At 49.0% G+C, this 14,398-nt stretch overlaps 1 protein-coding gene across 13 annotated transcripts in view; it reads left to right on the forward strand.

Annotated features, from left to right (window-relative positions):
* The window catches only part of MSI2 (musashi RNA binding protein 2), a 203,143-nt gene that overhangs the window by 159,608 nt on the left and 29,137 nt on the right, over nucleotides 1-14,398 (forward strand). For 12 of the 13 annotated variants that reach the window (XM_014255075.2, XM_014255071.2, XM_014255072.2 and 9 more), the window contains 2 exons: nucleotides 2,367-2,481; nucleotides 8,302-8,376. In XM_014255075.2, coding sequence (XP_014110550.1) covers nucleotides 2,367-2,481; nucleotides 8,302-8,376 — 190 coding nt within the window. Of the gene's footprint in view, nucleotides 1-2,366; nucleotides 2,482-8,301; nucleotides 8,377-11,349; nucleotides 12,768-14,398 lie in introns of those variants that run through there. The other variant, XM_088066063.1, reaches the window with a different exon arrangement.

The following is a 14,398-nucleotide window of genomic DNA, read 5'->3' on the forward strand; positions in this document are numbered from 1 at the left end:
CCAGGCTGCGAATCACACGTTGCTGGCGCAACAAAGTCTCCTTGTCTTTGGGTGGCTCAATGGGGGTTTGTGCATTGTGGATATTGCGCATTCTGCTTTCCTCAAAATAGCCCTGGTTTCCCTGGAAAGCTGTTAACCAGGGTTTGTGAGACATCCTGGGCTGAGAGCTGACAGCCTGTTTTGTTGTGCTGGGTATAAGAGGCTTTTCACTCCCCAGCTCAGCCCTCCTGGGTTCCCGTGGCTGAGACTGCTCCGCTTGACCCAGGAGTACCCCAGTGTAAGGTTAATTCTCCAAACTAGACTAAACAAAAATAGTGAATTTTAGTTTCCCTGCCTTTTTTTCTTTTCTTTCTTTTTTTTTTTTTTTTTTTAAGCCTTAAAGTTTAACCTTTTTTTGTTGGGCTGCTGGAAGTGTAGCACATCCTCATATGAGGAGGTGGAAAAAATCTGGAAATTATTAAGGTGCCCAGAAATGCTGAATTGAAAGTCTGAGTGAGGTCCAGATGTGTGTACAAAGACCTTTATCAGGCAGCTCTTGGGGGCAGCTCAGTGTGGAGCTTAGCCCTGACTCAAAAATCCATATACATTTCCTCTTGGAGAAGCCCCCATTGCATGTCCTGTCACATGTGTGACATCCCTGCTGCCTCCAGGGTTTTCCCCTTGAGGTAACTGTGCCTTTGGAATGGTTCTGGCCATGTCCATCCCCTTCCCCATAAGGACAGGGCTGGATTCTGGCAGAAGAGCAGCCAGACCCCTTTTCTTTCTGCTTTTGCTGTTGGTGAAGAGGCACCATCCAAGCCCCGGTGTATCCACTGGTTGTGGCACTTCACTCCTGTTCCAACACTGTCCCAGTTTGCTGATGGGATGGTGCATGGGCAGCTTCCCAGAGCTCCTCATGGTCTGACACTGCTGCCTGGGCAGTGTGACAGTCCCCCAGGGATGAGCTGACAGGGCTGGGGTCAGTCAGTCTCTCCCAGGCCAGCAGAGCAGGGCCACGCTCCCAGTCCTGTATCCCACATGTCATCCCTCCCATGGAGAGAGTCTGTCTGGATAACAGGGAATTTCCTTGCCCTCCATATGGGGTATATTTGTTTACAGAGGCTTAGGAATTATTTCTCTTTCCTACTGGTGACTTTTGCTTCCCCTTTAATCCTGGTTAAAACCTCTCTGCACTTGCTGCCATTCCCTTTGTATCCCCGTGAGCTGTGGAAGTCAGAAGCGGTGCCAGGCTTGCAGAGAGCAGTGGTGGGCTGGGGTATGGTTGCAGCAGCTCATTACCAGGTTATTGTTTCTAACAGTGCTAATCCAAACTTCATTTCCCTGTTAATTGTCCGTCCATCCAGGCTGGAGGGGTTTTATCATCCTGGCTGTGCACTGCCGGTGGCCGTGAGCAATGCTGCCATGACCCTGGGAGCAGTGCCCTCCCAAAAGATGTGCTTGTGGAATGAAGTGACATGACACACTTTCTGTGCTCCCCCCGTCATTTGACTGGAGGAATCAGCTGGGCAAACTCCTGATAAATGACACTGCTTAAAAATCAGAAGAGCAAAGTTAGAGGCACAAAGCTGTAACCTGTGGATTCAGCCCTCGGCCCCTGCAGTGCTGGGCTGCACCACTGCACATCACCCCCTGCTCAGAGCGTGGGAATGGGCTGGCATGACTCCACTTAGCTCCAAACCAGCTGACTGGGGCAACTGTAGCGCCAGTGCCAAGGGGAGCACAGGAGCTGTCTGCTGGTGGGTGAGATGACAGTGCCTGAGAGAGAAACCATGGAGAAGTGCTGTATTTCTCCTTTTTCCTGGAAGAGGCTGGCTGGGGGTCCTGGATGTCCTACTGGCAGCAGGGCTGGGCTGCTGTCTCACAGGGCAGTGGTAGAATCGCCAGTGAGCAACTTCCAACGGCAGCAGGAGTAACTGAAAGTGAAAGAATGCAGATCCTTTATTAATAGCGTTTACAGAAATTTTCTGCTGGGTAGAAATATTGATTCTTTATTCCTATTTTAAAAGGAGCTTTTTGTAATGATCACTGGGAGTTGTTCTCTGTTATCGATTGCAGTGGAGCCATGCTGGAGCCCTCCCTCCATTCATCCCGCTCCCACAAGCGCCAGGTTCCCTTTCAGGAACATGGAACTTCTTAAATCAGCACTTCTGTCATCTTTGGGGGGCTGCAGTGGGTGGTTAAAGAGACACACACGTTTGCTCTTTCAAATCTGGTTACACTATTCTGGAAGATCACCTTTGAGCGGGAGGAGGTGTGGGGAGGCAGACGCTAAAAATAAACCTCCCCCCCTTAAGTAGATCAGTTCTGCATTTGACATTTACATGGAATTCATTTGCATCTCATTTGTACATGTTTCTGCTCAATAGGTAGAATGTAAGAAAGCACAACCTAAAGAAGTGATGTTTCCACCAGGGACGAGAGGAAGGGCACGTGGATTGCCGTACACCATGGACGCTTTTATGCTAGGGATGGGAATGTTGGGTAAGTGCCACAGCCACCGCTCCACAGCCTGCGTTGTCTCCCTGATTCCCAAACCCTTAAGCCACAGGGGTGAGCAAATCCCTGCACCTGTGTGGGTACCAGGCTGAAACTTTAGCAGGGGTGGAGTAGAAAATAATCCTGTCTGTGGTAAATGATTAACTCCCCCCCCCCCCCAGCCTGGAATATAAAAAATTTGCATTTAAATGGATGTTTTAAATAGCTTGTTTTACTCTTACTCGCAAAAATAGAATGATGAAAGATGCAGTGTGTTCATTCTGACTAAAAATGATCTCTCCCCTTTTTTAGAGGAATTGAGTCACACATTATTCCCCCTTCTTTTAAAGGTAGCTTTGACAGTTCAGCACAGATAATTGAAAATCTTGCTGGTTCTTAAATGGCATGGATGGAGGAAGTGGGGGATGCGTAACAGGACAGGTCGCAACAATAATTACAAGTTTCGAGGAGATGGAATGGTATTCCAGTCCTGAGTATTGTGTCCAGAAAATACTAATTAAATGGGATAAATGATATTTAATGGCAAATTCCTATTTGTGCACGAGGTCTATTTAGTTATAATTGGTTCTCATTTGTTTCTGCCTAGATAATTCTTTCTAAATAATGTGACAACCCCAGATACTCTGTCCTCGGCCAAAATGCTGCTAATCCATTGCCAATATTTTTTTGTAAAACACCGTATATTTTAAATTTTCTGCTCCCTGTGTATCCCTTTGTTCCCACTCAGTTGTCACCTCCTGTGTCCATGAAGCTTGTGGGAATGAAGGGCAATCTGGAGGTGTCCCCAGGCAGCAGTGTCCCCTTCAGGATGCTTTGACTTTCCTGTCCTGGGTTTAGATCATCCCAGGAACTGAGCACAAAGCCCAGCCTTGGAATCTGGGTTGCCCCAAGCTCTGCTGAGCAGATTCAGGGGTTGGCTGAGGTGCTCAGGACCCCAGAGCACCTGGGGTGAGTGTCAGGTCAGAGGACTCAGTTCCTGCAAGGATCAGGCTGTTACACTGACATATCTGACACCAGGCACTGCTTGATTTGATAGGAAAAACTTGCTGCCATGTTTGCTTTATCTCTGAATTAATAGTACTTCTGTTTATGTGGCTGGAGTGATCCATTTCTGGGATGTGTAATCGGGTTATTTCAGCTGATCATCTGTTTTGCTGTCCCCACGCTCCGCTGCCACCCTGCCCCATAGTGTTTGGAAATCACATTTTATGCTTAAAATATTTATCTTGCTCTAGTCAGTCCGTGATTTCGTTACCTGTGTGTTCCCAGCGTGCCTGAGCCAATGTACCTGATTTCTGCTGTTTCTTTTCCTTTTCCACCTGTGCTGCCCAAGGTCGGGGTGGTGGAGTCTGGGGGTCTGTGTGCCACTGTGCTGGCCTGTCCTGCTGGCTGCAGGAGGAGAGTCCAGGTCACCCTGGGAAGCCAGAAAGATCCGTGGCATCATCCTCCACTCTATGGCCTCAGCCCTTTTCCTTGCAGCTGGGCACAGAGTGAATGCAGCTGGATCCACCCCAGTGTCCTGAAGGGAAAATTCAGCCCCCAGGTGCAGCATCAGTCTGTTCCCACTAGGGCTGCCTCTATGGAAAAGGATCATCTCAAGCTGTGAGAATTAAGGAAAGCAGCCCTCAGTGAGTTGAACAGCACAGAGGAAGAGCTGGGGCACCTGTTGGACCTGTTGGTCCTGCTGCAGTGGGGGGCCCGGGTCACCCTGACCCTGCAGCTCCAGCCGGTCCCACCCTGCTCTCCCTGCATTTCAGATCAGGGGGACTGGCTGAGCATTAGTGATTGATCCATGGTGAAGGCCAGATGCTTCATTATCCACTCGAGCTGGCTTTTCATCTTCCAACTTCCTGCTTGCTACCGTGGCACCGTGTTAAATAATTAAGTGCTAAACAAGGAAATTGCAGCACAGGAGAGCAGAGCTGCTGGACGGCTGTCAGGAACCCCCGGGTTCAAAGGCTGCAGGGCCCATCCCTGCAGGAAGAGGGGCATAATTAACCCATCAAATGATCAGACACAGAGTTCCATCACCGCCGCTGCCGAGCGCTCTGTGGGGTCTCACGAGGCCAGGTCAGGTCTGCCCTGTGTCTTCTGTTCTGTGCCCAACTGGACTGAGCCAGAGCAACTGGGGCTGCTCTGGGAGGATTTTTATACCCGTTTCCAGAAGCCCTTGCTCAAGGTCACCTTCTCCAGCTGCTGTTCATGGGCAGAGGAGGGAATCAGAGGAACGAACGCACGAGACAGCCCCAAGGAAGGAGCAGGGAGCGACTCCCTCCAAAGCTATTAAGGAAGTTGGTCTTTTTCATTAATCACAGCCTCCCCAAGGAGCCTGCAGCAGCCGGGGTCTAAAGGTGCACAGGCAGCCGCTTCTGTGATGATTTGGTTGATTGGAGCAAAATTAAAGTGTTCTGAAAGGATTTTTTGACTCGGAGAGCACAGGCTGAGCCTTCTGCCAGGACGGCTGCTGGGCTGTCTGGGGCTCGGGCTGCTGGTGAGACACGCTGGTCTCAGGGAGAGCAGGAGCTTTAATGAGCCTCTCTGCATAAAGAGTGGAGCAGATTCTGTTCCACTGATGTCCCTCTCAGCCCAGGCAGCAGGAAGAGCAGATCCCAGCCCCTTGGATGCTCAAGAACAGGCCCTGTGTGTACCCCTCTGTGGCTAAGTGTGAGCAGTTTGGTGACCAAGAAACTCTCCCTGTGCCTGGAGGCTTGCACTGGCACCTGGTCCTGGTGTGCAGAGCAGGAGCCTGTCAGCCAAGGGCCTCTGGCTGTCACAGCACTGCCCCAAAGCTTTTTACACTCTGTTCGAGTCTGTGCCTGAAAACTTGTAAAGAAGAGAGTGACAGAGGAGCAACATTACGAGGAGATGGTTTTGTCTCTTCTGGCGCTGCTCTCTGTGTCTGGGATGCTGCAGTCACCACAGTGGTGACACATAGCTCTGGAGGTGACCCTGCACTGCCTGCCTTCAGCTGGGGCTGTCAGCACTCATTTCTCCTGCTGATGGGCATCATCCTGGTGTTCAGTGTTAAAGCTGGGCTCCTTTTAGCATGGAAACCCCTCCAGAGATGGAAGCGCTCACACCCCACAGTGCTGGAGCGATGTGTGGTGGGAGGGAGCAGGGATTTGGGAAGGTGTCTGGCAGGGCTCTGTGTTCCTGCACACGCTCAGTCTAGGTAGGCTGAGCTCATGCATAAAAGAAGCTTGTGCCCTTCAAAGAAAGTCATTCCTTTTTCCACCAGACACTGTTCAGTGGAGTAGCAGCTGAAACTCAGAGCAGCATTTGGAGATTAGTTCAAATGCTTCCTTGCATTTTCTGGAGCATTTGAACTAATTTTGCACAGGTCCCCTGGCTCCTATGTGCTCAGCGTTCCCACATATTCACCATGAGCTTTTGTCTACTCCATTAGCAAATTTAAAATGAAGAGACATTTCCACAGCCTGGACAGGAGCTGGGTGGAAGCAGTGGTGTGAAGGTTTGAGTTCTGCTTCCATGGACAGGAAAGTCTTGCTTTGAAGGAGACTGAAGACTGAAATCCAGTCAAAACTTGAATTTTTGGTTTATTTACAAGGGATTGGTCACTCCTCAGGACTACCAAGGCAAATCAGCTTCTCGGTGCAGGATGAGGATGGCCCCTAATGGGAATGTTGGGTAGGTCAGCACGGCCATCATTTGGCCTGATGAAGCATCCACGTGGGCCTGGTGTTAAACACCATTGATATTCAGCCAGGCAATGTCCCCACGAGGATCAGGCTTCGAGTCGTTAGAGCAGAGCTGGGCACTGCAGCAGTAAATGAAGAGGAAAATTGAAGTAATGTTGTATTATAAATTTATGATTTCATCTGCCTGACTTTGAGAGCGCTGAGTGCTGGCAGTGCCAGCAGAGCCCCCAGGCACCTTGGGACATTGTACCTGTGTCAGGCACAGCCAGGTTTGGCCAGGGACAGCAGGGCTGCCCTGGGGTCAGGGCCAGGACCGTCCCAGGGCGGGCAGCAGAAGAGGTGGCATCCAAACCACTGTGGGCAGCTGCCATCCCCCACCCTGCTGATCTGGCTGGGGCCACAGGTACCACACCTGCAGAGCTCAGGTGCTGCCCAGCACATCAGTCCCTGACAGTTGTGAGCCAACAGACCTGCTTCAGAATTGTCTGAATTGGGTAAACTGAGTTCTTCCTCTTGGCAGGGAGAGAGGGCACCACAGAGTGATTTTTCAGTGGTGTTAATGGCGCTACTTACTTAGCAAACAATCCATTTATCAATAGTGTTGTTAAAAAAAAAAAAAGAAAGGAAAAAAGGTTTGTGAAGCTTAACTCTGAGAGATCTGATTTAATGACAGAGGTGATTAATTTCTAAGGGAATCCAGCTGTTGGGCTGTGAAGGGAGGCCTAAGCAGTGTGTACATATCGCTGAGCGCCGCGTGCTGTCCGGGCATCACGGGGCTGCCTTCGCCTGGCACTGCTTAATCCCATCATCAGAATTCATCCAAGCATTTTTATCTCCCAGTTTTAGATTATGATTAATAGTACACTGCATGTATATATAAATCTGATCGGAAATGGAGGGACTTGCTGCAGCAGGAAAATAGCAGAGTGATGGATGAGTGTATTAAAGGATAAATAAAAGCAGAGATAGGAGCCCCCCAGAAGAGTCATTTGGCTGCTGAGTGTTCTTGAGCTCCAGCCCAGCTGCTGCCAAGATTCCCACTGACTCCAGACAGCAGGGGAAAACTTTTCCTGATGGTTTCTTGGTTTGGAGAGGCCTGGGCTGACGCTGAGGCTCAGTGGGGACATTCTGTAGCATTTAGTGCACTGGAATTGCACGGGGTGGTGCCTGTTTTTAGGAAAACTGAGCAAGGAAATGTTGAGGATCAGTGTGAGGTTAGAATTTTAGGAAACCCCTTGAGTGTACAGGACAACTTGGGACATTGGCCATCCCGGTCAGAGCAAATAGCCACTGTGGGACCAGAGAGAATGGCTGCGGGGAAGTTAAAACGGGCTGTCCCTGTGTGACCCATGGCTGCTGCCAGCCCACACACGGCCAGAGGTCAGTGGGACATCCAGCACATTCGCAGCTGGGAGAGTGAAGCCAGCAGAGTTGCCATTTTGTGCTGTCACTGAGGTGCTTTTGTTCACAAAATGCCCTCGAGTGAGTTTTTTCCTAATAAAGCTCCCAGAGCTGCCTGAGGTTGGCTGCTCTGCCTCAGAAGGGGCTTTCGGAAGCGCCTCGCACAGCTTCCTTTTACTTTCCTGAAAAATTAAAAGCTCTTTGACTCCCTGGCTGGTTGCTGCTGCTGCCTCCAACTCTTTGATGTGTTAACTGTTGTCCTTCACACTCCCGGGATAAAGAATTACTACTACCTTAATCTCCAACTGTCAATAGCTCTGAAGCAAAGTACATTCATTGTAAGCTCTCCAAATGTCAGAGCAAACCCGTGTTATGTGTTTAGCCTTAGCATTTGGCATTTACTCTTCCAGCTAACAAGTATGCACAGTCCTTGGGCTCCAGACACCAAAGTGCATGTTAATTACCAGAGTGACAGGGCTCCTGCTCGGAGCTGGGCCAGCGCCGGCAGCTCGAGATGTTTCTGTTCAGGATAATGATGAAACCTCTCTGCAGTTTGGCATGAGCAGAATAAATCTGATTTTTTAATACCTTCCGTAAAATTAGGTCTCACCCATCATCCCTGTCATTGTGCATTGTGGTAAAAAACAAACAAACAAAAACCTTCAAAAAAACCCTTCATTAATCTTCAAACTTCTTTCTCTCTTTTTTTTTCTTTTTTTTTTTTTTTTACATTTCTGTGATCAAGGTTACCCGAATTTTGTTGCAACATATGGCCGAGGATATCCTGGATTTGCCCCAAGTTACAGTTATCAGTTCCCAGGTACGTACATTTCATTTGCAGATTTGCCTTATTTCCTCTCTTTCCTTCTTTGTTTTTTTTGTTATTTTAGTTTTTTTGGGTTTTTTTTTTCCTTTTTTGTAAGTCCGTAGCTGCAAGCTGAGACAGGCAAGTCTGCAGGGAGCATCTCACACAACAGCAATTTTTTTTTATTCTTTTATTTTTTTACTATTTTAAAATAGACCTTTATAGTGACATATTTTCAACACATTTTTTCCTAATGTATAAATTGGTACTGGTTATTTGAAAACAAAACTTCATAAATTAAAAACATAAAAGCAAGAGAGATCACTGGAGAGCTGTTACCCTCCCTTTGATGGGTTTTTCCTTCCGTAGATACTCTAGAGCTACACACAGACACGCACACGCACACAGGGACCCGCACACCCCTTCCCGTGCTGGCCTGTGGTAAGTGATCCTTCACTTGTGAGTGCAAATCCCACCTTGCCGTGTTCTGTGCCGGGCTCTGGGGCTCCCCTGCCAGGAGCAGCCTCCAGCCGTGCGTGGGTGCTGGGCTTCGGCGTCGCCTCGGTTCCCCTGCCCTCGGCGCTGCGACGGGATCGGGGGGGCTCAGCGGGCTCAGGGAAAATGGAACCACAGCATGGAATGGTTTGGGCTGGAAGGGACCTTCAAAGGTCCGACCCCCACCTTCAAAGGACCCCCTTCCTCTAAGTCAGGTTGCTGAGAGCCCCATCCAACCTGGCCTTGAGCACTCCCAGGGATGGGGCATCCGACAAAGCCCATCCAAAGCCTTTGCCCTCTCCAGCACATCCCACAGTGGGACTGGCACCACACAGCACACGGAGTTTCCTTTCACCCCAGGGTTTCCCCAGGCAGCTGGAACAAGTGAAGCAGTGGCTTTGCTCTGTTTGTGGCTGAAGCCCCACTGGCCACCATGGTGAAGAGACCCCTGAATTCCTGAGCAGCCTGGTCACAAGGGTCATGTGCTCCTCAGGGCTCACAGCGCAGGGGTGGGAGCTCAGGGTAACAGGGACATCCAGTGAAACCCTGCAACGAGCAGGGAGGGGCAGGAGGAAAGCCAGCACCTGACAGGAGAGTTATCTAGGATGGGTGAGGATGTGGACAGTGCTTGGCTACACCTGCAGCACACTGGGGCAAACGTGGAGCCTTGTGTCCAGCCCTAGGTCATTAGGATGAGACTCTGCTTTGGAAAAATACAGATTGTTGTCATCTGTAGGGTGAGCAGTGTCCTTGTGCTGGGGTTATTGTGCAGCTGTTTTTTGCAGGACTGATAACTCCAAGGAGAACAGTGCTGTGAGGGTTTGTTTGTTTGAATTCACAAATGCCAGGGCTCTTCTGAAAGCTGAGCCACTTCCTCCCTGTACCTGTGAGAACCTGAACCAGGCCAGGTCCGAAACAACTGGGATATCAGGCAGACAGCAGAGCTGCTGGGGTGACACGGTGCTGCTGGGGACAAGGCACCTGTCCCCAGATCCAGGTGATACCACCACTGGTTCTGCTGGAACCGGTGGGACAGTCCGGTCTGGCAGGATTGTAGCCAGGAGTTGCAGGTGAGGAGGAGGCTTCAGCAGGTGTTTGTGTGTTGTCTCACACTGACTCCTCACAATTTCATGTACCAGCTGATTCATACAGAGGCATTGAAGGAGAGACACTTTTGATAGGTTTAATGACGGAAATCGGCAGAGCTTAGATGAGTTTAATTATAAACATGTCTAAAGCGAACGTGTTTGCTCGCTGACAGCAAAGGCACCCTTTGGCTCGACCCCTCTTTAAATGTATTTTTATTAAGGGCCCGTTTTTATCAAAGCAGGACTTCCAGTTATTGCCTGGTTGTTTTCAGTCTCCTGCAGAGATTGAATTTGGAAAAAAACCTCCAGGTAGGTTTCCACAGAAAGCTCTGGGGCCCAGGGGAGCCAGGCAGCGCCAGGAGATGCTCAAGGTCCTGTCTCACCTTGCTGAGTTCCCCTGCCCCAAAGCTCTGCCCTGCTCCCCTCCTGCTCAGATCAGTTTCGCCTTAGCAGCAACCAGAAGCTTTCCAGAGTCATTGGGAGTTTCTCAGGTGATTTGGGGCTCTGGTGTCCAGAACCACAACCCATTGGAGTGTGCAGGGCACAGGAGCGTCCTGGCCGGAGGCATGGTGTGAGGAGTGGTCCAGCAGCAGGATGGAGCAGGGGTTTGGGGCACAGAGCCCCGTGCCACAGAGCACAGCTTGGTACCAGGGAGCCTTTCAGGAGTGGAGCAGGAGTAAGCTGTCAGGTTCACAATCTCAGTGGTGTGGTTTGGAGGGAGAAGTACTTGGCTGTTTCTGCAGGAGCGCCCTGGGTCCGAGAGCTTCCTCTGCCTCTGGATGTGCTGGCGGTGCAGCCGCAGTGCAAATCCACAACAAAATGTTCAGTCACACCCTGGGCTGCTCCCAGCAGTTCTGCAGGGTTTGACACAGCACGGTCCTGTCCTGCACATGCTGTGCTCCATCCGCTGGCTGGGTCACCCCACAGGGCTGGCACCGGCACTGTCCCTGCCCAGGCTGTGCTGTCCAGGCACTATTTCAGCCAGTGAAAGCCAGAAAAAGGAGTTCCCTTCTCACTGAACTGCCCTGATGGTTTTTCATGTTGTCCAACTGAATGAGGTACAAATGCCAGGTTCCACCTATTTACATCCCCTTCCCTTGTCCGTGTCTCCTCAGGAGCTGTCCCATGTCCTCTCCCACATCTCTGCCGTTTCCTGCAGCCTGGGACAGCCCCTGGCTCCAGGGGCAAGACACAAAACCCTTTGGTGACTGCTCTATCTCCTCCCATCCCATTATTCCTCCCAGCCCTTCCTCATGCAGTACATTGTCTCTTTTTTTTATTTTATTTTAATTGCAATCACTCCCTTTCTCTATCTCTTTTTTTTTCCTTTTTCTTTTTTTTTTTATTTCTGGGACTTATCTTTTCAGTTTAATCTATTAATTTCTGTTCTTATTTCACTTTGCAGACTATTTGCCGATTTCACAAGACATAATTTTTATCAACTAGTTCTTAAAGATGCATAACAAATTAATCGGGGTTTACTACAGTGCTAATGAGAGAGAGACAGAGAAAGCCTGGGTGGTCCATGTTTAATATCAATGTCCACTGAAAAATTGCTGCTCTTACTGGCTGGTTTGATTGACTGGACTTTTTATTTTATTTTTATTTTTTTAAAGGCTCCATATCCTCACTGCTTTGAGTTTGCTTTTTTTCCCCCCCCCTCTGCTTTGTTATGAGTTTTTAATGCCCACTTGGAATGTAACTCACAAGGACGGGGTCAGGGGCGTTCCGAAGGCATGACTTCTCACAAACTTTTTTAGAAATAGTTTTATCAACGAAGCAAGAAGGATGATTGGGTTGATTTGGTCTCACAAACAGCCCCAAGAGAGCGACTGGCACGTTTTAAGGCGGTGACGTCCAGCAGTAGCACAAATCCCATCCAGGGTGGAGCGAGGCGAGTGTCTCCCGTCCCTGGGACCCTTGGCAGCGCGGGGCTGCATCGCCCCAGCTGGGTGACCCCGTGGTGCCGCAGCCCCACGCACATCCCATCCCCTTCCCTCTGGCCTGGGGCTCTCGGGGAGCTGCCACTGCCACCGTGAAGCCACCAGAGAGGGGCTCGGGCAGCTGCTGTCCCCCACAGCAACTCCTGCCCCGCTCCCAGGGCCGCTGGGGCTGGGAGCAGCCTGGGACAGTGGGAGGTGGCCCTGCCCACGGCAGGGGTCGCACTGGATGGGCTTTAAGGTCCCTACCAACCCAAACCAGTCTGGGTTTCTCTGATCTTTGATCCCAGCTCTGACCAGCAATGGTCCTGCACACTCCCTGCAGCTGCTTCTCCTTCCAAACTTTGCTTGCAAATCATGGGCAAATTTCCTAAATTCTGGCCAAGCTTTCCCAGCTTAAGCTGCATCACATTGCGCCTCTTCATTTCCACCCAAATCGCAGGAGAGCTGCAAACCTCCAGCTGTTGGCTTTAACCATACCAGATTCTGGACTTCTGGGTAGAAAACACACATTCTGTTTAAATTCTGCTGTTCCTGAAGTGTTGCTACCCATTTGATAAGTTTGTGAGAAGTACGTTGCATGCTTACAGTAGAACTGTAATGCATTTTAATGTTTGTTAATCCACTTGTTTAAAATGTTGGTGTCAAAGGCTCTACAATCCATGGCTGTGCTGTTCATTTCATTAAAGATGCTTGATGTAATACTTGGGTAGTTTTCTTTTGACTTTTCTGCAGGCAATAGCTTTTTTTAATCTGTATGGCTTCTTATTATTTTGTTTGGGTTTTTTGCTATGAATTGCTTTGCTTTTGTGAACTTGTCTTAGTGTGCATGATTTGCAAACATTTCAGCTATTGTGAATTTTCTCATTTTTTGTAAATAGTCCATCTGTGCTTTTCTTTTTTTTTTGGTTTTTTCTTTTTTTTTCCTTTTTTTTTCTTTTTTATGACTTTTTTCCTGTAAGTAACTGAGGTAGAAAATAATAATAAATTGTTTACAACGGATCTGCTGTGTTGCTGCTCTCTTAGCTTGCAATTTTAATATTTTGGTTTGGATGCCCCAAATAACCAGTACCAATGACAGTTGAATAAAAGAATAAAACCACCATCACTCAGAGCGTGTGACCCGCTGTGTGAAGAACCTGCAGAGGAAAAGTTACATGAGAGGTGTGTTTACAGCAGAAATTACACCCAAAAAAAAGACAAAATGCTCTCGTAACTGGGGGGAGAGGAAATTGCAGCATCCCCACTGGTCCTCCACCACTGTGGTGGGATGTTCCTGCACTGCCTTTATCCCAGTTATGTTTTCTCCCATCATCACCTGAGTGTTTGGGGATTGTTGAAGTTTGATAGACACCTTCAGGTTAGAAATTTCAATTATTTATTTTAATTAAGGGTTTGTTTGCTTGTATGTTTGTTAAAGCTTATTAAAACCTTTGTATATGGTGAGAGGTGAGGAAAACAAATACTTTCACAAACTTTGCAGAGCTCAGGGAAATACATTTGCTTATTAATGCTAGTGCTGCACGAGCTCAGCCTTGGGTCACACTCCTGCAGTGCCCGGGGCAGTGGAAATGCAGCACAAGGTGGTTCAGTCTCAAACTGATGGGGTTTGTTACTATGAGAGCATTTACACCAACTTTCTCTTGAGCTTAATTCAGTTTCTTTCCTGATGCCAGTCCCACAGTGTTTACCCATCAGTGCTGGGCAGGCAGGTATCCTGTGTAGAGTTATGTGTGGTGCTGGCCTAGGAGGTAAGAACTAGGAAATAGGAATCTTCCAGGTGAGGAGAAGGAACTGGTGCCAAAGATAAAAGGAATTATTATGTTATGCTTAAGGCTTCTTTGTTGTAGTGTCTTGAGAGGAGGAGGAGGAGAGGGCAGGAGGTTCCTGTGTCTGGGGTTTAGGACACCCCAGTGCAAGTTCTGTTGCACAGGTTCCCCCTTGGTTAACCTTGAAGAAGAGTGCAGTGGGCATGGAAAAGGCTGTGGTTGCAGCATCCCAAAAAAGCCAACCATTCCCTCTGTCCCATGTGCAGTGGTGTAGAACACCCAGCCTGGGGTGTGTGGTACTTCACTGACCCCGGGACACACTCCCCTGTACTGAGCACCCAACTTCCTACTCTGGTGAGGTAAAGTGATTGTAAAGTGCTGCCTGCACATGGCTTCTGTACCCACAGGGAGTGATGAAGTCTGTATTAATAGGGGTCAGCTCTGTAAAGCACTCTTCAAGCGCTGTTACACAAGTGTAAGGCTTGTAGAACATTCACTAATGGGAGCAAAGTTTGTCTGGTCGTGATACTGGAATGATCAAACGTAACGCTCGGAAAAGAAGGACCTGGTGGCAGCTGCAAAATAGGAGGAGGAAATGGAAAACCTGTTTGACATTGTTCAGTTAGTTAAGCCTTGTAACAGCAAGAGACATGGAACAAAGCTGGAGATTTTTCTCACTCCTTTGTCTAACCCTTTCTTAACTGCTTAAATCTGCTCGGCTCTCCCCTGCACTGCATGCCTTGTT

The sequence above is a fragment of the Pseudopodoces humilis genome, chromosome 23 (assembly GCF_049639895.1).
Source record: "Pseudopodoces humilis isolate 2021_Gansu_Grassland_sample_001 chromosome 23, ASM4963989v1, whole genome shotgun sequence".
Lineage (NCBI taxonomy): Eukaryota > Metazoa > Chordata > Aves > Passeriformes > Paridae > Pseudopodoces > Pseudopodoces humilis.